At 35.6% G+C, this 24,168-nt stretch overlaps 1 protein-coding gene across 1 annotated transcript; it reads left to right on the top strand.

Annotated features, from left to right (window-relative positions):
• Positions 1-492: 492 nt before the first annotated feature.
• LOC110465750 lies at positions 493-22,647 on the top strand. The gene is made up of 12 exons (XM_021521790.1): positions 493-576; positions 1,069-1,107; positions 2,730-2,809; positions 5,200-5,271; positions 7,268-7,433; positions 8,074-8,162; positions 14,914-14,985; positions 16,234-16,327; positions 18,200-18,352; positions 19,642-19,776; positions 20,795-20,932; positions 22,493-22,647. The coding sequence occupies exons 1-12, from the start codon at positions 543-545 to the stop codon at positions 22,624-22,626; spliced, it is 1,206 nt and encodes a 401-aa protein (XP_021377465.1). The 5' UTR covers positions 493-542; the 3' UTR covers positions 22,627-22,647.
• Positions 22,648-24,168: the final 1,521 nt, after the last annotated feature.

A 24,168-nucleotide genomic window follows, 5' to 3' on the forward strand; every position in this document is an offset into this window, starting at 1 on the left:
ATATACACATGTGAACCCGTTGTAAAAGAGCTACGGCGAATTTAAGTGTGGGGTTGAGTTGTCCCATTCCGTATACAGAGTGGTAGACATGAAACCCTTTCTGTGGAACAAAGTAGTTACAGAACATTCGATGATATATTTTCTTTGCAAAGAACTGTACTGAAAGCACTGAACGTGGAAATTATATACGATTGCTGTTACCTCATATAACATTTAAATGGTTGGTGTCATGGTTCGAAATTACGAGTCAAACATCTGATTTTGGAAAATAATAAAGCAGGTGCACCTTCATAGACATAAATCTGTTAAGTTGAGCTAAATAATGAAAGCACGAAACTGTTGGAAAAAGGAAACATACTTTAAAAGAATGAGTTATTGAACCAACAGAGCAAGTTCTAAATTGACCGTGAGCGTTTGCCACATAGTAGTATCGACACTTCCTAAGATAATACATTTCATTGGATGCCCTGTCCTTATCTCAGGTCAAGGACAGACGTCCTTAAAAGTGGGTCACAAAACCATCTCTGTTGTGACCAGTCAATATGGCGCCATCAAATTACAGTCCAATCCTTAGCGGTATGTATATACTAACATCTGACAAAACAATTTTAGTTTAAAGCATTTATACGTACAAAAAACGGAGTAATCCTAATTGTGTCGTTTCTATCTGTGCAACACCTGTAAAATCAATTATGTAAAATGAAATAAAAACTAGGTATGTGTTTATAATAATGCTGTGTATACAAAGATACAATAAAGTATAAAATACAAAAATATTTAATAACCAAAAGAGATTATTTAAAATAATATTGCTTGCGATTTTTCCGGAAAGAAGAAGAAAACAACAACAGCAACAACTTGATGAATTGTATTTGATATCAGTGTTAGAGATAGATAATTACACAAAAACATCAGAAATAAGGAAATATTCTTTTGAGTACGTCGATATATATTCGAACATTACGTCAGTATGTATAAACGGCATATCAATGGTTTATTCCTTTCTGCGTAAAAACTATTTATATGTAACTATTATATTTTACTAAGATCCATTTATTTTATTTGCAGTATTGTCGATGGTGTTGCTGTTTGGTGGAGTATTTTCAAGTAAGTTTGTTTTCCGTGACTTTCTCCAATATTTCTACAAGATTTAAAACAATCAATCATAAATGGTGAAATGTTATGCTTGTTAGAGAAAGAAATTAATTTACCAGAGATCGATGTCATTATACAGTAAACGTTTTCTCTCTCTCTCTCTCTCTCTCTCTCTCTCTCTCTCTCTCTCTCTCTCTCTCTCTGCAAATTTGGCACTTATGTTGATACATTAGCCTTGTGTTCATATCCTATTTCTCTTTGATATAAACAGACCAAAATTCTGTCAATAACAAACACAAACTAGCAGTAGAAGATTGTTCCACATTATTGCCGCATCTCAAGCACCTTTTAGAACTAAAGAACACACTCAAACCCATCCAAATCTAATCTGATGCGACTATTGTGAGTTTGTCTGCATGTATGAATTAACTGGATACATTTCTAATAAGCTTGTGTGTTTCTGTATATTTTTTTCTCTTTGACTGTATCACTTATCTCCGATGTAAACGAATGAAGGTATGGATCATAACAAGTATAAATGTAATTTGCTGACCTTTTATCGAGCTTTGAAAATATTCACAGGTTCGTAGAAATGCACCAATGAAGTATACAGTATCCAATGAAGTACATTTCATGACCAGTAGCGCAATGAATACGCTTCTTCTTTTATAGTGAAGATGCCCTTTGGTAATGTTCCCCGTAGCAGCAAAAACATAATCAAGGAAACTACAAAAAAAAATCATAACTCTTTCCTCAAGCAAGTCGGGAAGATATTTTCAGTAATACGACCAAATTACAAATCTCCTCGGAGATACAACACAGGGAACTGTGGAATTAATGGAATAAATCACGAATAATCATGAGTTTCACGCATATCCACAGCAATTGTAAAATATATGTAACTCTGTTCAGACAATGGAACAGTAGTCATGTGACAGTCATATGATGTTAAACTATTATCTCGTAAGATTTAGGACACACATCGAATCAAACTGTTTATCTATACTGCATCGTCCTACTTTGATGTAAATATCAATGGAATAACAATTTATTGATATATATATCTGTATATACTTATTAGTATTATATATATATATAATATTTGGCTGGGGGAAATAAAATATTACCCCCCCCCCAAAAAAAAAACACCCCAAGGATTGCTATTTGTTATATAAGTCTATTAAGGTGACAAAATACTTTACTGTACACCTAACATACAATGTAAATCCGTTGAGTGGTTTATTCACAATAATGCACACAGATATTTGGTATATACTGTTCAACACCTAAGGTGATTCTGTTTTTCTTTTTTATTGGATGTATATAGAAAAACAGCACTCATAGGTGCATATTTTATTAATATTTCTTCATTTCGAGTAAAAAAACAACATATTTGCACAAAACACATTATTGGCTGCAACTTCATTGCCAAGCATCTTCAATCAATCAATAGTTAATATGACATATACCGCGCCAAACATTGCGGTATACGAAGTAATCACTCTCTGTGTTGTCTTCATTTTTATACTATAGGGAAAATATCGTGAAAAAGTTTATCATTGGGGGAATAGAATAGCAAAAACTATTTTTTCATGTCTGGTTTTGACATATTATCTTCTTTTACTGTTTTGTAGATGGTAAAGTGTGTTACGAGTGTAATAATATGTCACATCCGCGGGACTGTACCAATGTAGTAGAGTGTGATCCACATCAGGTAAGTACTCCAAAATCTACGTCTCTGTATATGTGAACAGTCAGATTAATGTAGTAATTTGATTAATGTTTCACAGGGATCAAATTATGTTATAGGTGATAGCGAAGTTGACCAGTCAGATATCTGGCCCTTTTTCTGCATTAGAACTCTGCTGTTCGTGGCGTTATCATTAGCATTGAAGCAGATTTACAGAGTAAGATGTTTTAGTGACATATTTTGATATCTCTCACGTAACGCTACAATTATCAATGCAAAAGTGTTATTAACAAGTATAAAGCTGAGCACAAGGTTTTCTTTTAGATCAGTTGTCTTTTTTCGTTTAGTTTTTGCTGGTTTTTTATGTCTTTTAAATTTGTTTTATTTTGTTTTCCAAAAGAAAATTATGTTTGCAAAAAGAGCTGATTTTAATAAGTAAAACGTGATTTGTGATGAAAATGCATTTTTAATTATCCTTAGATTTCGATAGGGTCCAAGATTTTGACTATTTAACAATTTCTTTCGAACTATTGAATGTAATGAATTTTTCAACACTTGTTCACCAACACAAACGATTACAACCAGAGGCTGCAGAGACAATGTTATCATATAGAAATTTTAAATAAAGTTAAACTTTCCTCTCAATTCGCGAGAAATACTGTCTGATGTTGTTTTACTAAACGGTTTAAGCAGCACATGTAAATATTGATGGCTCAATGTCCAAGTTTGTTTTGTCTTACATACATTTATAACATGTTCACTTTGATGATTAAATTCACAAGATAAGGTTTTACAGCAATGAATCGAATGTTGATAAGTTTGATAATACCGTTTGCATAAAGACATATCAACTAGAATGATAGAAGGTCAAAGGTCACTATATAATTTGGTTTTATGATGTTAGCGTTTGTTGTGCCGAAGTCATGTTTAGGCCAAATACAAATATAGATGTGTTTCCTGTTTCCCGACCGACCCTATTGTTTCATGCCGACCCTATTACATTAAACTAAAATGGTTTTCCTACCCACCTGCACTATTTTGTTGGAGCCGAAACAGGACACACGCATATATTTTTATTTGGCCTTATCTTTCATTTGTAAACATTCAGCCAAGTAATTTAATCTCATTTTCTAACTGAAGGTAATAAGATAAGGGTAATAAAGACTTATTGATATTCTTAAATTATTTAAAATTAGACAAACAAGCATTATCGTGTAGCTTTATTCACAAGGACTATACTGTTTTGATTGTACAAATATAAGATATCGCATTCCGTGAGCAAGAGAATGATTCCACAGTTTGCTTCATGCCATTAAGGATACTTTTATGCCGCCTTACACGTAATACATGTGATTTGTGTGAAAATTAAGGATATGTGCTACTTAACACATTTATCTGTAATTAGTGCGTAGTGTTAAGACGTATGGTATCCAAATCTTTTTTTACTTGTGATTGGTATTTGAATTACGGATTACTCCTACCTCGTTTGATTTGATATTCTTTTGAAAAGGTCATGCATGTCCCTTTTGGACCTTATGTATATTTACGGATATTGCATTACACGTCAATGTTTTGTAGGTTTTCAAAGTATAACTTACATGTACTTCAGTTCGTGGAAGTTACTGATCAATAATTCAGTAACGCAATTTACTTTCGTTAGCCATAATGTAAGTTATGTTTCTTGAGTTGACATCAAGTAGGTAGGTGTAATTTGCCTTGATTTGAATTAAGTGTATATAATTTACCTTCGTTCAGGTGTTTGTAGTGTACCTTGGTTCTCGTTCAGAAATATTTTTAATTAAAACATTATACATTATAGTGATCTTTATAATAACATATCCTTAATCTAGGGTGCTTTTTTAAAGATACATTTTTTCATTCAATATCAACAGACAACATATATTGTAAGTCACCTTTATTTACTTTTAGGAATGTACAAATTTCCCTGTTTTGACTTCATGTATGTTTAATTTACCTTATTATACCTTTAGGAATGTACAAATTACCTTTCTGTGACTACATCATGACTCACATATGAATGATTGGCCTTGTTTTACTTTACAATATGTATCATTTGTCTTGCTTTACTTTAACATATGCATAATTTACCTTGATATATACTCACATATGTACAACTTGTCTTGCTTTACTTTACATGTAACTGTTCTGTTTCACTGTGTCTTGAAAAAGGAGCGGATCGCCCCGAAAATTTGACAACTGAAACTTGTCCACACTGTTGGAATTACTTCTTTGCCCCATATAATTTACCTTGATATATACTCACATATGTACAATTTATCTTGCTTTACTTTAATATATGTATGATATACCTTGATATATACTCGCATATGTACAATTTGTTTTGCTTAACTTTAATATACATGTATGTATAATTTACATTAATATACTTGCAGGTGTGTTACGTTGATAAGTATGTGACGAGACACTCCCACGTCTATTATAACTCAGGCTGCTTATCATATAACGTAAGTGTCGACGACACAATTATTAAGAGGTCAGGCGGATATGAAATTATCATAAAACATAGTGAGACAAACACTTACAGGCGAGCGACACCATTCTCAGACAGAAAGAATATATTTTTTAATCACCACAAACAGCATTGTTTCTTGATACTTTATTCCCGAAACGTAATCTTACAATTGCCGGGGACGGACCTTGAGATAAATACCCGCATTATCAAATTTTGCTTTCGTGCAATATCCGTCCTTTTCATTCAGTTCAACGGTTTCTTGATGAACAATACATAGAGGATCTTACATGAGTGTCCATGTTATATCAAATTATTGAACGAGTTTAATAAATTCAATATGACATGGACACGTATGTAAGGTTCTATTTATCCCACAAAATTCATAATTTTAAAAGTAACTTTTATGTGTAGTAACACTACGTAAGTAACACTAAATAACACAATTATTTGTTATCGGTTGACTCTTTAAAGGTCAAAAACAAAGTACTCCGATCATGAAATTGTCTTACCACGCAGTGCAAAGTAGTTCCAGATTATCTTTTTATAAATGCAATGAAAATAATAATGACAAAATAGACATTTCCAATTCATTTAATAGCAAAAACATTAAACTTTATCAGAAAACCCCCAGTTAATAAAGTTCGAAATTTTGTAGTGGCGTAGGAATATGTTCCCACGATTTTGACCTATCTCAGTACCTTTAAGTTATTACACTTGTGTAATACCATATTTATGCATGGCCGTATGACAAAGTAAAATGGGTCAGTTATGTGATAAATAGTTATATTTCACGATTGCCCTGTTTACTGTCAAATATCGGATGTAGACGTTAAGTGAATGTAACACAATACATCTCCAGCACACACACAGGCATAGACACATAGGGAGATATTAGCCAGGTGGCATAGGACTAGTAGTTAGCGCCTGATAAGGCAGCTCCTGCGAATTCCTCAATATTGTATTGATTAATATATATGCTAATCGCAATTGTATATCTATGTACTGTAAAGCGCTTTAGAGTGGCTTATGTTAGCTATAAAGGGCGCTATATCAAATGTTGTATATATCTATATTTAATGTATTGTAGGAGCGACGCCTTACCATTGTTATAACTGGGGAATCCCCTTGTCTTAACACTTTGGTGAGACAATGATATCACCCGCATACATATATTGGATACACCTGTCCTGGATAAAAGGATAATATGATATATTTCCTTTTGGGATTGAGATAGGGGGCTTCCCAAGGGGAAAGATAATTAAGATTCTGAGGATTGCCAAGTGTTGGACAATATATATAAGTCTAATTCGTTCAGGGTTCTCACCCGTCATATTCACTGCAAGGGTGTAAAACGTTCGTTTCACTGATTCTGCTGCAAAATGTTATGTACATTACCTTCCGGTGTCTATGAATTGCTAGTGTGACGTCATCCGATTAACATTAAAGGGAATTCCCACATCTAAAACCTAGGGTGAGACTAATATGAATTGTTTCTCAGTAGAGAACATAACAGAGAAATCTCCAACCAAAGGGATGAGCATTTTGGTATTCTAACTCCAGGTTCTGGATAAATGTCAAAATACACTTTTGTTTTTTCTTCATTCCTTTCATATTTTGAAACTTGATACGTATGTTATTTACAAAACCCTTTACTATTGTGTGTTCATTTTTGAATTCACAATGTCATTTTTCAACTTTTTCTAAAAATGTCTGGTTAGTGATTGCAGGAAAGATTCAATAATGATAATGTGTGTTTGCTTATTCGGGGTAGGGAACGCTACCATCAGGATCGATTTCCCATATCCCGTAGAACCACTTATTGTACATTAACTCATTAAACCCTGAAATTCATAATGAACTATTCCAACCATTGAATTAGAAGAGTTAAAATATGTCTTCAGTGGTGAATGAGTTACACTAATTCATTTCTTCATTGACAGTGTTGAATAAATATCGAAATCAATCTTAATCAAAATGCCTTTTTGTAGAGTTGCTACAGCAATCACGGACACCGGGAATCAGAACTGACGGCAAACACCGAAGTTGACGTCACTGCTACAGGCCTTAGAAGAAATAATCCAGGCGGTTATCTCAATTGTTCATCCTGCTGTAATCACGACTTTTGTAACACTAATTTGTGTGAAACTCAAAAAGGTACATTTTACATCTTATACGTAGAATATGTTAAGTTCAGTATTGCACAGTTTATTGACTCATTTACCACGTGGAATCCATAATGAACTATTCGAACCTTTGAACAGGAGGAGTTCAAATATGTCTTCAGTGGTGAATGAGATTACTTCTCTAGCGTCAGACTTGTAGCAGCTAAAAAAATATAAAATAAGTAATGTATCAACGGCGTATCCGTTTGCGTGTTTTAAAAGTAATTTGTGCATAACATCCATCTTCAAAGATTTTTCTTCGATTCCAAAATCCGAGAAATATACATAAAATATGTACGAAAAAATATATTGCCAGATTGCTCTACAAGCGCATATAATTTGGTATTTTCAATATTTTGAAAGTCTAAAAGTCACAACAGAAACCAAAAAAGAGAGAGAATAAATGCTTAGTTCCATACTTTATGGTTAAGTATGTTCTTTTTCATGTAAATCAGTAAGAAAATATACCAAGATACTGTATACAGCTTTGAGTTGACATGAGTTTTTATTATAAGTTAAAGAGATTTAATTGTGTTGTTCAATAGATGTAGTGAACGTAAAGCTAAGACCTTTGTATTAAACAGTGGACGATTATATATATCAATATATGTAAATAATATTAATATTTGTAGTGAATTCAACGAGGAAGCGATGCATGTCATGTGACAGCGTTGAGCATCCGAGTGACTGCCAGACAGTGCGAGGATGTGATGAAGACGAGGTAAGTGGACGTGTCCTGTACTCAAAGGGCGTGGTCAGAAGAGAAGTTCGCGAACATCTGAACGTGCCGACGTGAATTTTTTGTTTTGTTTTACCGTCAACTTATGTGGTTGGAAAGTGGCCTTAACTTCATGAAAGAAACAAGAAACTACTTCCAATTTAAAACGACTTTGGTTGAGGGAATTATATATATGTGCGTCCGTTCGCCTGTCACACGAAATAAATAATTCTGACACTCAAAAGTTCTAAGGCGTAAGAGTTGAATAGGATTTAAGACTTGAAAAGTTCACACAAGGTCACAAGCTCAAGGTTAGCATGTTGAAATTTGTTAACATTGTAAGGCTGAACGTCGAAAAATCACTTACATTATGTATTTACAAAATTTATCAAAACATCACCACAATTAATTTAACTATTACCTATAGGATCGAATGTTATATATTATAGATTGAACATATTTGTTACCGATCGGGAACAAGGGAAAATCTTATAAAAACAACATGAGAATACCGAAGAGTCGCAAAGAGTAATTTGAACTCGAAATCGATAAAACTAGTGCAGAAAATGAACAAAGAAAAGGTTTACATGCAGTACACGAGGAAGAAAAACCAGATGTTCGGAAAGGGTAAGCGTCTTCTGTTTTATCGACGACATCCGCCATGTTAATCTAGGTCAATACTTTAAAACGATAGAGCCCCAAAAATATTAGCCATACAGAATACAACAACATCTAAAATGAGAAAAGTAAGATAACATTATGCATAAATATGTTCATTATACTGCTCATGTCTGTAGTAATATTGTAATGAGGAGTTCAATTCGATCTTTATGATTTTTTTTATGAAAATGTGAAGTTTTTTTTAGTTATTCGCGATTAAAATGAAACATTTATCTGTTATGGAAAGTACATCATACCCATAATATATCAAAAATTAACAACGGTATTGTGTAGTTGACTTCATGATCGCCTTAATGTGATGTATTTGAATCCTTCTCTTTCAATTTTTTTTGTGCTTTCACTGAAAAAAATCAAAAGCCAGTTCTACCGTTGCCGTTTTCTTCTAAATGTTTCGAAGGTCACATACACTATGGCCATGTCCTTCTGTTCGTCCCAATGTTATGTATTGTGAATAAACCATGTGCCTGATAGGCCGTAAATACCATGTGATCCTTGTAGAGGTTATCGGGATTTAACCCAGGTACAACTCACACTTCATGTGAAGTTCAACAGACATTTATTCAATCACGTCATGTACATGCGCAATAGCATCATTTGCAATAGTAGGGTTACATGCACACTCAGTTCTTTCATTAAGGCTTCCCAACCTATATGTATACACTACAACCCTCCTTCATGTAGGACTGAAATCAAATTTCTTGAATTATCATGCAATTCCCTTAATCCACAGAATCTGACTAGAAACTATGAAGAATATTTCAATTGTGTGCAAACATTCTCTTTGACTAGTAACAGGCAGAACACTTAACTCTTGAACTAACAATAAAGTTTAATTTCAAACCATTTTCTTTTTGTGTTTCACAATGTAAGATTCAACCAACCACACAATCATCATACTTGCTTGGCATCTTTCGATTGGATCTCTCTGGACGTCCAAAGTCGACAATTGTCGGCTTATCACACATTCCATCTGGGCTTTGACCTTGACACTGACCAGTATCTGACAGAGGGTCAGCATCAACATTCACTTCCTGATTCTTACAACCTTCACATTCTTTTGCAGGAGAGTTTGGAACATGAAACTTTTTTTTTAAATGTATCACATTCCGTTTGTACACTTTCCCTTCACCTGACTCGACAACAACACTGTTCCCTGACTTTTCTAGCACTTGGAACGGCTCGTATTGAAATGTTGTAGAAAACTTGTTCTGATGATCTTGCTTAAAAAGCACTTTATCTCCCTGATTGATATCACATGCACCACGTCTTTTATCAGCATACATTTTCCATTTTTCTTTCCTCTCACTATCCCTATCACAAACTTTCAAGTCGTCTGGGCTAAATCTACTAAACTCATGAAGCTTAGTACGGAGTTTTCGATACAAAAACTCAGCGGAACTAACACCTGTGGTGTTATGTGGAGTATTGCGATACATCAATTAGTCTGTACCTAGGTCATCTTTCCATGACCTCCCCTCTGCGTGAGCAATACGAATTCGTTTCATTATTTACCTGTCGCTCGACCTCGCCATTGGCCTGAGACCACAATGGGTTAGTTTTGCGATGCTCTATGCCTAGCTCGGCGAGGTATTTAGGAAAATGCTCACTTACAAACTGAGGTCCATTATCTGTTTGAATTGAATCCGGCAAACCGTGGGTCAGGAAAATGTTGTTAAGTATATGAGTAATTTTATCAGCAGTAGTTACCTTCGTGGTCCCAACTTCAAACCACCGACTGTAATAATCAACGAGGACGAATATGTATTCGCCCGTTGGCAATGGTCCAAGAACATCACCCGCTAAATGTTGCCACGGAGACGACGGAAATTCTCGTCGTTTCATAGGTTCTGGTCGCGACGCTTGATCGACCAACTGACAACCGTAACACTGCCTAGAGTGTTGTTCTGCTTCACGATCTATCCCTGGCCACCTGACCTAACTCATGAGTCTAGCTTTCATTGCCACAATACCAGGATGCCCCTCATGAGCTAGCTCCAAGACTCGGTTACGAATTCTCTATGGGTATTACTAGTTTATTACCACGGAGAACTATTCTACCGATCGCGCATAATTCACCACGAACTGGCAGATATTCTTTAAACTCGGTTTTCTGCCACTGACCATTTAGTAAACACTTCCTAATATAGCAAAGTTCCGAGTCGTCATCCGACTCTCGTTCCACCTCTCGGGTAGTCATGGCAACCGGTGTCGCCTGATCTGCAACGAAACGGATTTTCCTGTCATCGTCTACTTGGTCGTTGTCTTTCACTTTATCAGACTTTTTCATTAGACGCGACAACGAATCTGCAATGTTTCGCGACCCTGGGATATATTTCACTTTGTAGCAATATGGCTGAAGTCTGAGAACCCATCTCTCTATACGTGCACAAGGTGTCGCGCTCGGTGAGTTGAAGGACTCAAATAGTTTATGATATATCAGGAGTTCGAACTCCATCCCATACAGATATCAATGGAAACTCTCACATGCCCATATAATGCCTAATGCTTCCTTTTCTATCTGGGAGTACCGACGCTCTGTATCACTGAGACTACGACTCCCGTAACACACGACTCTGTAATCATTATCCTGTTTTTGTACCAAAACAGCCCCGAGAACTACTGGGCTGGCATCTGTAATGACTTGAGTAGGCGCATTTTTGTCAAAATATGCTAGAATATCCGCATTCGCTAAGTGCTTCTTCAAACCATCAAAAGCACGTTGCTGTTCGATTCCCCAAACCAACGGCTAATCTTTTCGCGTCAACTTCCGGAGTGGCGCTGCTAGAGTAGCAGGATGAGATATAAGCCGTGCACTAAAATTTACCAGTCCTAAAAATCTACGCACTTCACTGGCTGTTTTAGGCTCACTCACACGTTTCTGACACAGCTTGCACTTTCACATCTGCTAGACCTATGCCTTTATCTGATAAGACATGTTCCATGAACACGAGCTTGCTCATACTGAACTCGCACTTCTGACTATTCAAAGTCATGGCTGACTCTCTCAGAACATTTATTACTTTCTCAAGCCTTCTGGCATGCTCTTCGAACCTTGAGTCATGAACTATGACATCATCGATAATATTCTGGACACCCTCAAATCCATGCAATACTTGCTGAAGTATTTTCTGGTACATCTCTGGCGCACAACATATGCCAAACATCAACCTTTTGTATCTGTTCAACCCGTTATGAGTTACAAATTGGGTAATGTCCCTTGATTTTTCTGAAAGCGCTATTTGGTGATATGCCCATGTAATATCAATCTTGCTAAAATATTTGCTATTGTTCATGTCCTGGAACACCTCGTCCACAGTGGGTGACGCTCACGGAGAACAGCATCATTGGCTCGTCTCATATCCACACACAATCGAATGTCATTATCTCCCTTGGGAACGACGACAACTGGTGACACCCATAATGTCGGCCCCTTAGCATTTTCAATAACATCGAGGCTTTCAAGTTCATCAAGTTTTTTTCCAAGTTTGTCCCTCAAGTTGAATGGAACGCGCCTCAACTGTTGTGCCACAGGAGTGACATCTGGTTTTAACGGAATGTCCAGTTCAAAGTTTTTGAACTTGTCCAGTCCCTTAAAACAATTTGGGAACCTGTTCATCATGGTCTCCTTTAGGTCACGCCCTGTATGTTGGGTCTGATTCTAGGCTTATTCTATTTACTCTAGAACCCAATCGTAGGATATCGAGCTTCAAAGTTGTCTCTTTGCCTAGTAGAGATTTCCCTTTTCCCTCAACCACTAGAAATTCCACTTTGTCCACCTTTTTACTACCACACGAGACTGTAGCGATGAAAGTTCAAGCCACATTCAATGATACCTTACTGCCATATCAAAATAACTGTTTTCCTCTTCGAACTGACTCACGTTCCACGGAGTTGTCCTTTAGGTATTCCCAGGTGGGCATGTCCAACACATTTACTGTTGCCCCAGAGTCTATGAGAACTGACAATTTCCGACTCCCACACCAATGTTAATAATACTGTTCTCAGCATTATTTTGGTCATAAGTACTACAGGTAAATGCACACAAGCTGTCGTGGTCCTGGTCCCGTTGTAATTGACGTACTACAGGTTTTGATTTCTTCGATTTACATGTACGCTCAAAATGTCCGATCGACTTACATTTTCTACATTACTTCCCAATAGCTAAACTTGCAGGATCTTTTGCTTTGTGTCCTTCCCGACCATAGTTGAAACAAGTGATTTTCTGACCATGATAATTCTTTTAACTGTGTGAGGCTGGCTTACGTTTGTATTTTGTATCACGTGTTGACAGTTTATTTACCTCCTTCTCGTGAACTGACATCCCATTCCCTTCAATGGATCGAGCTTGTTTCTCAGATTCCTCCATTGCACGAGCTATATCTCTTAACTGATTAAGTGAGAGTTATCTCCCCCTTCTCCAGTAATTTGCGGCTAAGATTATGAGAGGCACACTTTTCAATAACTTGGTCCCGAATTTGTTCATTAACAGAAGCTAAGTTCCCGAATTCACATCTTTCTAACCCCTTGCAGGTAGGGCGTAATAATTGTACCTGCTGCCCCCAATTGCATGATCGTAATAGGCGACTAAATTTGGGACCTTATCTCTTCTCTCCTTTCTAGATAACTTTCTTCTTCCTAATGTCTCCCTTGACAATGCCTCACTTCTGGCCATTTGTTGAGCGTTCGCTTCTGTGAGGAAGGCTTTGGGTTCTGTCCCCTGGCCGAGACATACAAAAGTCTTTAAACATGGTAGTTTCTACTCCTGCTTAACGCTCAGCAAATTAGGAGTGGGACGACTGGTTCGCCCGTTGTCAGTATAATGTGACCGGGTGGGTCGTCCTGCTGGGTGTCAGTATGTTTCAGTCAGGTAGCACTATAAAGTTGGCATCAGTTACGCGCTATCACAAGGAGACAAACACGAACATATCGCAGCCTCCCAAAATACACACACATACAATACACGCATGCATCTTGCACACAGGGGAGGCCGTCCTAAAATGACCTTAGCTGTTAATAGGACGTTAAACAAAATCAAACAATCAAACAAACAAATCTTTCCGATTTCTGACGTAGTCTTGTAATGAATTGTTCGACAGCTTCATCATGTGTCAAAACACGTGTCTCTCGTAGGATAAATTTGCCTGGGGGTGAAATATCTATTTAACGCACTTACTGTCTTAGCGGAAACATCTTCTCCATCTCCTTCCGGTAAGGTAAAGAAAATGTCCTGAACACTAATACCAACGGAGTGTAGTAATGCGGCTCTCTTCTGTGCGGGATCCTTTACCCCTTTCTCATCAGAATACAACGTGAACGCACGTAGCCAAAACGTAGAAGTTATCGGGATTTAATCCAGGTCCAACTCACACACCATGTGAAGTTCAACCGCCATTTATTCAATCACGTCATTTACATGCGCAATAGCATCATATGAAATATTAAGGATACATGCACACTTCGTTCTTTCATTAAAGCTTCCCAACCTATATGTATACACTACAACCCTGTGGACTCTTATTGTTTTATTGACCGTTTAATCATTATGATTTATTGTGTGTTGGAACGTTAAGACTACTGATTGATATTATTTAGTTTATAATTTGATTATATAAATTGTATATTTATTTATTGCAAAGCGCCTGAAAGTGGATTAATCTAGCAATTTATATCAAATAGTATATAAAAACGTTATAAATAGGATAAAATTTCACATTATCATAAGCGTAATTCTTTTAATTAAAAAACCCAGTAAATATGTTTGTATTATGTTCATTAGTGTGTCTTGTTTTTGTCCTTGTGATAACCCCAGTTCTGGCTTTGAGGACGTAACATCACTTTGATTTGACCTTGATTTTCATTCAGGGTTTTCAATGTGAATCAGGAAACGAAACCCTTCCAGAACATCTGCTCATATTATCCTTGCACTTCCCTTGGTCTGAGTATTAAACTTTCTTTTGATTTTATTTTGCCCTCTTTATCAACAGTTTCGGTATTATCTTGTTATGAAAAAAAGTTGATGACTTAATTACACAAACTTGTATTTAACATCTTTAAGTTCCGCAATGTTTTGTAGATGTGCTATACGGTATATTACCTCCACACGTTTGGCGAAAAACGATTTCGACTCGGATGTATGAGAAACAATGTAAGTACAAAATCAAAGGCCAATATTCCAATGGATAATTCAGAGTAAATATATATAATATGAATGATATAATTAAGGAATAATTATTTTCTATTCAAATACAAGTAGATCCTACACACATTCCCAAAAACGAGTCAAGCATACCTATTTTGTATTGACATTTATATATATTTCTATTTAAAGTCATACATAATATTCTCTTTACCTTTTACAAGATATCCTTAAGTGTAACGCATGCATGTAATGACTCCAAGTAGCGATGCATAATATATGTTTTTTAAACGGTTTATGCTGTTTCCGAGGGCTATACAACCATAATATATTAATTCAGTTCCTGAGGGCTATCAATTTCAATAAATTTTATTGTCAAAGGACAAATGGATTGGGCAGCAGGCATAGGCTATTTAAGCCCTTTCCAAACATAGTAACAAACAGTGGTATACTCATAGACATAGACATTAGAACACATACAAACACATATAAACAAATTGGGATTCGAAACCCTCGTTATATATTCCACCATAATGCACGCACATATGTTGATTATTTCTTAAATATAAATATTATGAAAAGAAAAGAAAAATATTTGTTGATGGAGCTGCATGTATAAACATTTATATAGGATTAAATTACCGCACCCAACAGATACAGGCTAAACAGCCGTATCACACGAATACCGATTAGCAAAGACACTTGGCTATCCGGTATATATTCATATCAATGGTATCGCTTAACATAATTAACGTTATGTTTGGTAGTTTCGAAGATACATTGTTTGTTTAATTAAATACAATTTAATCTAACCTTTTATCAAGTGAAGACAATTCGGATTTCTTACCTCTTGTTGATTTGAGTGGGTTTTTTTCAAATGAAACGCAGATCTGTGAAAATTGTTTTGCATGAATTTGAATCGCTTATTTTAAAGGGCTATGTTGAGCAATTAAGTATTTTATAAATGTTTTCATATGTTTTTCCGATTCTAGTTAACTCTGTAATACCTGGCAAACTATTTTGTTTTCTTCAAAACATTCGTTTTCATTTGGAATACTATTGTCGGTGCTTTTGGCAATGATTGCTTTTTAATCATTATGATATTCATCAGTTTCATGATTCGATAATTCTAGCATCATAATGTAACAGACTTATAGAAACATTGCTGAAAGTGTAAAAGAAATACAATTCCGAAATGACAATTATCATTTCGGTCAGCTGATCTCCATTGTTATGTTCTGTTTCTAATTACAATAGATATGCAATCAGGGTGGAGCAATTCACATTGGCGAGACACAATTCTGTTCGAAATGTTGCACAGGTGAAAACTGTAACAGAGAATTATGTAAAGGTGAGTTTTAAGTTTGTGGAACTCGTCATATAAATCGGTTGAAATGAATGAAGTTATATCAATCTGCGTAAACTATCATATTGTTTAAAATAATTTTATATGTTTAACTATTATGTTATGTAAAATACATTTACATGTTTAATTGTAAATTATAATGTCGGAAGTTCTGTGCGAGCGTCTCTTATATTTTGTCGAAATTAAATCATATTAATCTGTGTTCATCAAATGTACATAAATCGGTATTTATCTTCTACAATATGTGACTAAAACTATCTGTAAATGTTTAATTTTGTCTCAGGGTACTTAGGTTCACTAAATAAATAATTATTACCCCAGTATAGCACGATTCGCTTGCAGTATTGTTACCCATTAAAAAGATGTACAATGCAACCACTACTTCCTCTGTCGCCTCTGCAGCTTGAACAAAATCATGCAGCTTTGAATGCAGAAAAAAAGCTTGCCTTTCTGATTGGTTGAACCATATATCATAACATGTAACGATACTACATTTCTTATATGTTCACTGCATGGAAGATGTTATTTAATCGATTTTTTTCCCTATTGCATTGGTAAAACTCTTATATCATTGTAACTGTTTTGTGGTATCATATCATATACAGACCATGCAATTATCCATCGTAAAACACATTTCGTTTGACTTTAATGTTAAAAGTTATGGAATTTATATATATTTCCATGTACTCGAATAATTACTACTTGGAATGTGAATACATGCTTTTAGTTATGCTATTGTGTCTGCTATGGATGTTTCAGATGCAGCCACACCTCCCCCGATCACTACGCCAGTTGTAGCATGGTATTGTGAAGCATGGTGAAATGAAGCGCGGTTCATATTATGGTAATATGGTGAAATAAAGGGTCCTGCCCCATCCCGATTTTCCCTATCCTAGACTTAACTTTTGTGATTTTAATATTCAGGACATCAAACTAATATAATGTAAAACAGATTTGTTTTAAAAAAGTCAAATAGAAAGAAAAATGCTAAAACCCTTCATTTCACTATTATGGTAAAGTTAAGCGCCCCTCTCCTACCCTAATTTTTTCTTCCCCTGACTTAATTTTTGTCATTTCACATAGAATACATCAAATTGAAGTAACCTTAAAGAAAATGAATGGAAAAAGTTGTCAGAATAGAAATCGTTGGAACCCTTCATTTCACCATGGGGCGGTTCATTTCAACATGCCCCTTATATTACCATACTACACAGGTACCACTGCGCTTGTCCGTGAGGACAATCCTAATCGTCCTTGTATTCCGTGTTCAGGATTTTTTGTATGAAATCGTGTTGATTGTATGGTAAATATGTTTTCCCACTTTGTCGTAGGTAAACAATACTGTGAGATAGCGTATATTCTTTCTCGTATTTCAATCAAGTATATAAACACATGTCAAATATAGAGTAATACCTCGTTAGAATTCCATAATAATTATTAACAGAATAATTTCGAGGTAAAAGACTCATTTTTGGTTCAGAAACGCTTTATTTGAGTACGATGCATGTTGTCTGTGCAAATCATGCAGCTTTGAATGCAGAAAAAAACCCATACTTTCTGATTGGTTGATTTTGAACCATATATCATAACATGTGACGATACTACATTTCTTATAGCTTCACTGCGTTTGATTTCTTTTTCATACTGCGTTTGTAAGACTCTTATATAATTGTAAATATTTTGTGGTATCATATCATATACAGACCATGTTATTACCAATCTTAAAACACATTTCTTTTTACTTTAATGTAAACAGCTATGGAATTTATATATATTTCCATGCACTCGAATAATTACTACTTGGAATGTGAATACATGCTTTTAGTTATGCTATTGTGTCTGGTATGGATGTTTCAGATGCAGCCACACCTCCCCCGATCACTACGCCCGGTACCACTACGCTTGTCTGTGAGGACGATCCTAATCGTCCTTGTATTCCTAGTCTTTTACCGACTATCTGTGCAGATTCCGTGTTCAGGAATTATTGTATGAAATCGTGTGGATTGTGTGGTAAATATGTTTTCCACTTTGTCGTAGGTAAACAATACTGTGATATAGCGTATACTGTTTCTCGTATTTCAATCAGGTATATTAACACATGTCAAATATAGAGTAATACCTCGTTAGAATTCCATAATAATTAATTAACAGAATAATTTCGAGGTAAAAGACTCATTTGTGGTTGAGAAACGCTTAATTTGGGTTCCGCCTCCGCTGGTTTATGTTTATTTTCTTTCTTTTTGATGCTTCATCATTCTCCGTGGTTAAATTGACGTATACAGTTTGAGTTCTGAATTCGACATTGTATAATCGGCGCGGTACTTAGTGTGTTGTCGGCACGGTACGGTGTATGTTGTCTGTGCAGTACATTGTGTGTTGTTGGCGTAGTACAATGTGTGTTGTCGGCGGGTTACATTGTATGTTGTCTGAGCGGTACATTGGGTGTTGTCGAAGCAATACATTGTGTGTTGTTTGTGCAGTACATTGTGTGTTGTCGGTGCAGTACATTGTGTGTTGTCTGTGCAGTACAATGTGTGTTATCTATGGAGTACATTGTGTGTTATCGGTGCAGTACATTGTGTGTTATCGGTTATGTACATTGTGTGTTATCGGTGCAGTACATTGTGTGCTGTCTGTGCAGTACATTGTATGTTGTCTATGCAGTACATTGGGTGTTGTCGGCGCAGTACATAGTGTACGTTATCGGTGCAGTACCTTGTGTGATGTCGGCGCAGTACAGTGTTTTATCGGTGCAGTACATTGTGTGTTATCGGTGCAGTCCATTGTGTGTTATATGTGCAGTACATTGTGTGTTGTCTGTGCAGTACATTGTGTGTTATCGGTGCAGTATATTGTGTGTTATCGGTGCAGTATATTGTGTGTTATCGGTGCATTACATCGTCGTTGGTTTGGTACATTGTGTGTTGTCTATGCAGTACAACATTGTGTGTTGTCTATGCAGTACAACATTGTGTGTTGTCTATGCAGTACATTGAGTTTTATCGGTGCATTACATCAATTTGTTTCGAACAGATAACAATAGGATTCAGCATGACTATACAAAATAAATAAAAATATAAAACATACTTAACAACACAAAATGGCGTTGGCGAAACTATGGGCTTTGTCGTCGTTTTAATAGGTGTATCATCACTTTGTTTTATGGGTTATGGTTATGTCATGTTCTCTATAAATAAATCCTCGATATATCATAAGATTTCGAATGGTTATGTATTGACAAGCATATATCTATGGCTTTGGAATAACAAATAATCCAGTTGTTACTTCTGTATTCACAGCTATGACGTCATCAACAGCTGCGACAACTGGTTGTCAGGACAGTAACCAGCAGTCCTGCGCTTTCGAAATACTTCCTATCGTATGCTTTGATGATATTATGAAGTTTTACTGTCGAAAATCTTGCAACATATGCGGTAAGTTTGTTCATAAATTTGAAATAACAATTGTCCGGATAGGGCTTGCCATTCACAATCTAAAAAAATGAATTTGTCAAATTGATCTCTTGTCCCGATTGTCTTTTCTTCCTCCCTAAATTAGTCATTGTGGATCAAAAAGTTGTCTTAGTGTCAACGTAACTGCAAATATATAGTATGCAATACCTAAGAACTTACCTGTTAATGATATTCTTACTTATAAACCTACCCATCCTTGTTAATACTTCTTCATGCATACCAACTTACCTATGTATTAATTCTTTGTTGATATATATGTATTAACAAGTGCCGCTCGATTTTTCTTAAATCCAATTAATTAAGGGCTTCATGCATTCAATTTCAGCAGTAGCGTGATATATAATAAATACAGCTTTCTCTTAATTAATCGAAGTTCTTGAAATTCATTTAATAAAGGGGGTTAACACACCTACCGTTCTGCATTTCCATCTTTTTGGCCTAAGTGTCACTAATGGGTCTTAATCTGTAAGGTGCAGTGCATTTTTTTTTTAATTTGTTTGATACTGTATCCACATAAAGCTATTTTTAGTCAATTTTATTACCTGGTAACTTACAATACTTTTTTCATTAGGTAAGTCAAACAATCACAATCTATATCATTTATAACACGGAGGAGAAATATAATTAAGGATTATTCTTGTACATATTTTTTACAATGTACCTAAATGTTTGGATTTCATTGTCAAATGTGAATATAGTTCTATCATGCAGAAGACCCTTTGTGAAAATCATACATTTCATTTTCCTATGTTAACTTGAATCTTCATTGTCTACAATATTCACTAAAACGCAGATATCAAATTCTTCTTCTAGTTTACTACCTAGTCACTGTAGATCAAACATTATTCTTTAATATAATGCTTGATGTAAAAGGAGCTATTTAAGATAATATTTTGTTGGGCTATTGTCCCGAAAAAAGTCAGTGCAAGCTCTAAAGTTAGCAGCTTTAATGTGTAGTACTTTTATTACTATTTTACAGACTTGGTGGTTCCACCTACCTCTGCCTGTGTTGACAAGCATCCAATTCAATGTAATAACCAAACAATGTTGACGAGTATTTGTGCGGATAAAGATTTAGCCGACCTATTTTGTCAAAAGAGTTGTGGAATGTGTCAGGGTAAGTCATTACTCCAGTATCGTTTGTTAGAATTTCAATTATTTTTGCACTGTACTTGAAGCATTCAAGCCCGTTATTAAGAATAGTCCTAGCCTACGAGAGCTTACACTATGGGTAACATAACAAATGCTTTCCGAATTTAGGTATTCATTCTTGAGGTGAACAATCATCCATTGACTGTTTTCGTATGACCTTACCTCTTTCGAGGACACAAAACCTTAGACAAATTGATGAAAAACCTCCTTTCAATAAATTATCTTTAGAGGCGATTTATATGGTAACCTTGCATAATTGAGGATTTTTCTCTGTGTTTGTTTCTTGTGTATCAACGAATATCATGACTTTTGTAACAGATGTCCATTGATGACGGACAAACGTACCCCACAGGGTTTCCGCGGAGCCAAGTGGTTAATGCGTCTGACATCCTGCTATCACTAGCCCTCCACAAATGGGTCACGGGTTCGAGGCTTACGTGGGTCAGTCGCCAGGTACTGACCGTAAGTCGGTGATTTTTAACCGGGAACTCCGGCTTTCACTACCACCAAAACCTGGCACGTCCTTAAATGACCAGAGCTGTTAATAGGACGTGAAACACAAACAAACAAACAAAAAAGGTTTCCAAAGTTGCGGGTTGATAAAAACTTTCACCATCAGGAACTCACAGGGAAATAAATATGATATCTCTTTGTGTGATATGAAGGTCGATGCTTTTTATAACGCTCATTAGAGTATTTTGTGTTTTTTTGTCACTTCCCCAGTTATCGTTGAGAGGACGTGACATTACTTGAGTTTACTTAGATTTACATGGTGGTTGTCATCGATGAAGCTGAAAACGCTTACCCTTCTGGTACACCTGGTCTTATTTTCTTGCACTTTTTCCAGGGTCTCAATGTAAATCCCTCCTTTGTCAATATGCCCTAGTTTTATTGATTTTGAGTTAGAATTATGGGTTTGTTACACTTCGGTATTTTTTTTTGTATGGCACATCTGTAAGGTAACACTTCAATGTGTCCTTTACTGGCCTCTAATTTTTATTTATTTATATAAAGTCGTACCATATGGTTACATATGCACGTTCGTATGGTGAATTTTACACTGTAAAACTTACTACACGTTGCTATCGGCCGATTTTATTGTCGTCCTTTTCAACTATGTACATGTGCGATAGTGGTGAATTCAAAACTGAGTGGATTTGTTTTAAATGGTCAGAAGTTAGAGCACAGCATGACCATTTGACGGAAAAACCCCGACTTGCGATATATATATATTGGAATTCCGTTATATTCTATGATTCATGATGAAAACAAGTTATATGTCGAATAGGTGATTTTAATTAAACGTTTGGTATAATTACAAACGTAAAAATATTGATAATTATGATGTTTTTTTTAAATTTTTTGTTAGAAACGCAAAAATACATGCCTAAATAGTTTGACCATTTCTGTTGCCTTCCACAATAGGACCGAGAAACAAGTGTTGCGAACAAAATAAAAAGGTAAACAATCGAATTTGAACTTTCATTCTGTTAAGGATATTGAATTGTAGAAGTTTCTGTTTTAGGAGCTACCTCTCCCGCTACAACAACGTGCCAAGACGACGACGTAAGATGCTTCAGTCTACCGTTTTTGGCCATGGCGTGCTCCGACCCCAACCAGAAGCATCTGTGTAGACAGAGCTGTAGTGTTTGCACATAATAAACATAATAAAAGCCATTAGATCAAAGCGTTATGGTGGGTTCTTTTTCAGCGAAATCTAAACTATGATTGCAATCCATCTGGAGAACTTTCATTTTGGTGCTAACTTGGAACTGGTCTGTTAAAACAAATAGGGCGTTCAAAATTACGTTCCCGTTTATGCAAATCTGATACTCCGAATTTAAAATCATTGTCTCCTTCTTAAAATTCTGTGAAATATGGAACTAGACACAGTACGTTCTATATAATGTTCCCGTTTATGTAAAACTAATAGCAAAAAGAAGTGATTTTTCCGTAATTGATTTTTTTTCTTTGTTTTACAAGTTGTACTCGCTGCATCATACTTGAAGACGACAATAATATATAGAAGAAAGTTTTGATTTATACACATGGAATCAGTATACAGTTTAGTGATTAGCTGCGACTAAAACGTTTCACTGGCTGCCATATTGGATTCAACATGATGCTATCAAATGGGGCTTTCCCACAAGCTGGTTTGTTGTGACTAAACGTCACATTCAAGCACAACATGAACGTTCCACTAAATTGACCATGTTTCACACTGTGTATGACCATTTTCTTAATATAAGTTATTTGAACTATGAGAGTAGTGAAGTGATGGGGTAACTAATGTATCAAGACAGTTGTCACTGGCTGTGAGCTTCAAATATTAGAGTTATTAGCTTAAATGTTCGGTAATAATATATCGTAAATGATTTAGTTGTGTGAGTCTTTAAGTCGGACAGTTACGTAATCCACATCCGGATTACACCAAGAATATTAAATGTCGCTATTCATGGTTCTAACTCCAAGGTCGTAAGAAAACTCAGTCGTTCATAAATCATTCGATACGTATTACAATATAATGTTGAAAACAGTATATATTCAGAAATGGTTTTAACAAGTTAATAAAAAAACTATGAATATATACCAACTAAAAGTCCTAAACGAGCGATAAAAATATCAGCCAATATTTACACACAAACCAATTCGTAAGAAACAATCATTTTAAAGTAACTGCATACACGTACACACAATCTCACATACTGACACACAAACCTATCCGTAAGTACAGATACACACAATCTCCCATACTTACAAACAAATCTATCTGTGAGCACAAATAAACACAATCACCCATACTTACACATAAATCTATCTGTGATAACAAATACACACAATCTCCTATACTTACACAAAACTATCCGTAAGTACAAATACACACAATCTCCCATACTTACGCACAAATCTATCTGTAAGTACAAAAACATTCAATCTCCCATACTTACACACAAATCTATCTGTAAGTACAAATACACGCAATCTCCCATACTTACACACAAATCTGTCTGTAAGTTCAAATACACGCAATCTCCCATACTTACACACAAATCTATCTGTAAGTACAAATACACACGATCTCCCATACTTACACACAAATCTATCTGTAAGTACAAATACAAACAATCACCCATACTTACACACAAATCTATCTGTAAGTACAAATACACGCAATCTCCTATACTTACACACAAATCTATC

The sequence above is a fragment of the Mizuhopecten yessoensis genome, unplaced genomic scaffold (assembly GCF_002113885.1).
Source record: "Mizuhopecten yessoensis strain PY_sf001 unplaced genomic scaffold, ASM211388v2 scaffold11101, whole genome shotgun sequence".
Classification (NCBI taxonomy): Eukaryota; Metazoa; Mollusca; class Bivalvia; order Pectinida; family Pectinidae; genus Mizuhopecten; species Mizuhopecten yessoensis.

Coding starts and splice junctions, on each gene's coding strand:
- LOC110465750 (XM_021521790.1), top strand. CDS start 543: ATGGCGCCATCAAATTACAGTCCAATCCTTAGCG. Junction 5,272..7,267: donor CAGGCTGCTTATCATATAAC/GTAAGTGTCGAC, acceptor GCCTTTTTGTAG/AGTTGCTACAGCAATCACGG. Junction 14,986..16,233: donor TCGGATGTATGAGAAACAAT/GTAAGTACAAAA, acceptor TAATTACAATAG/ATATGCAATCAGGGTGGAGC.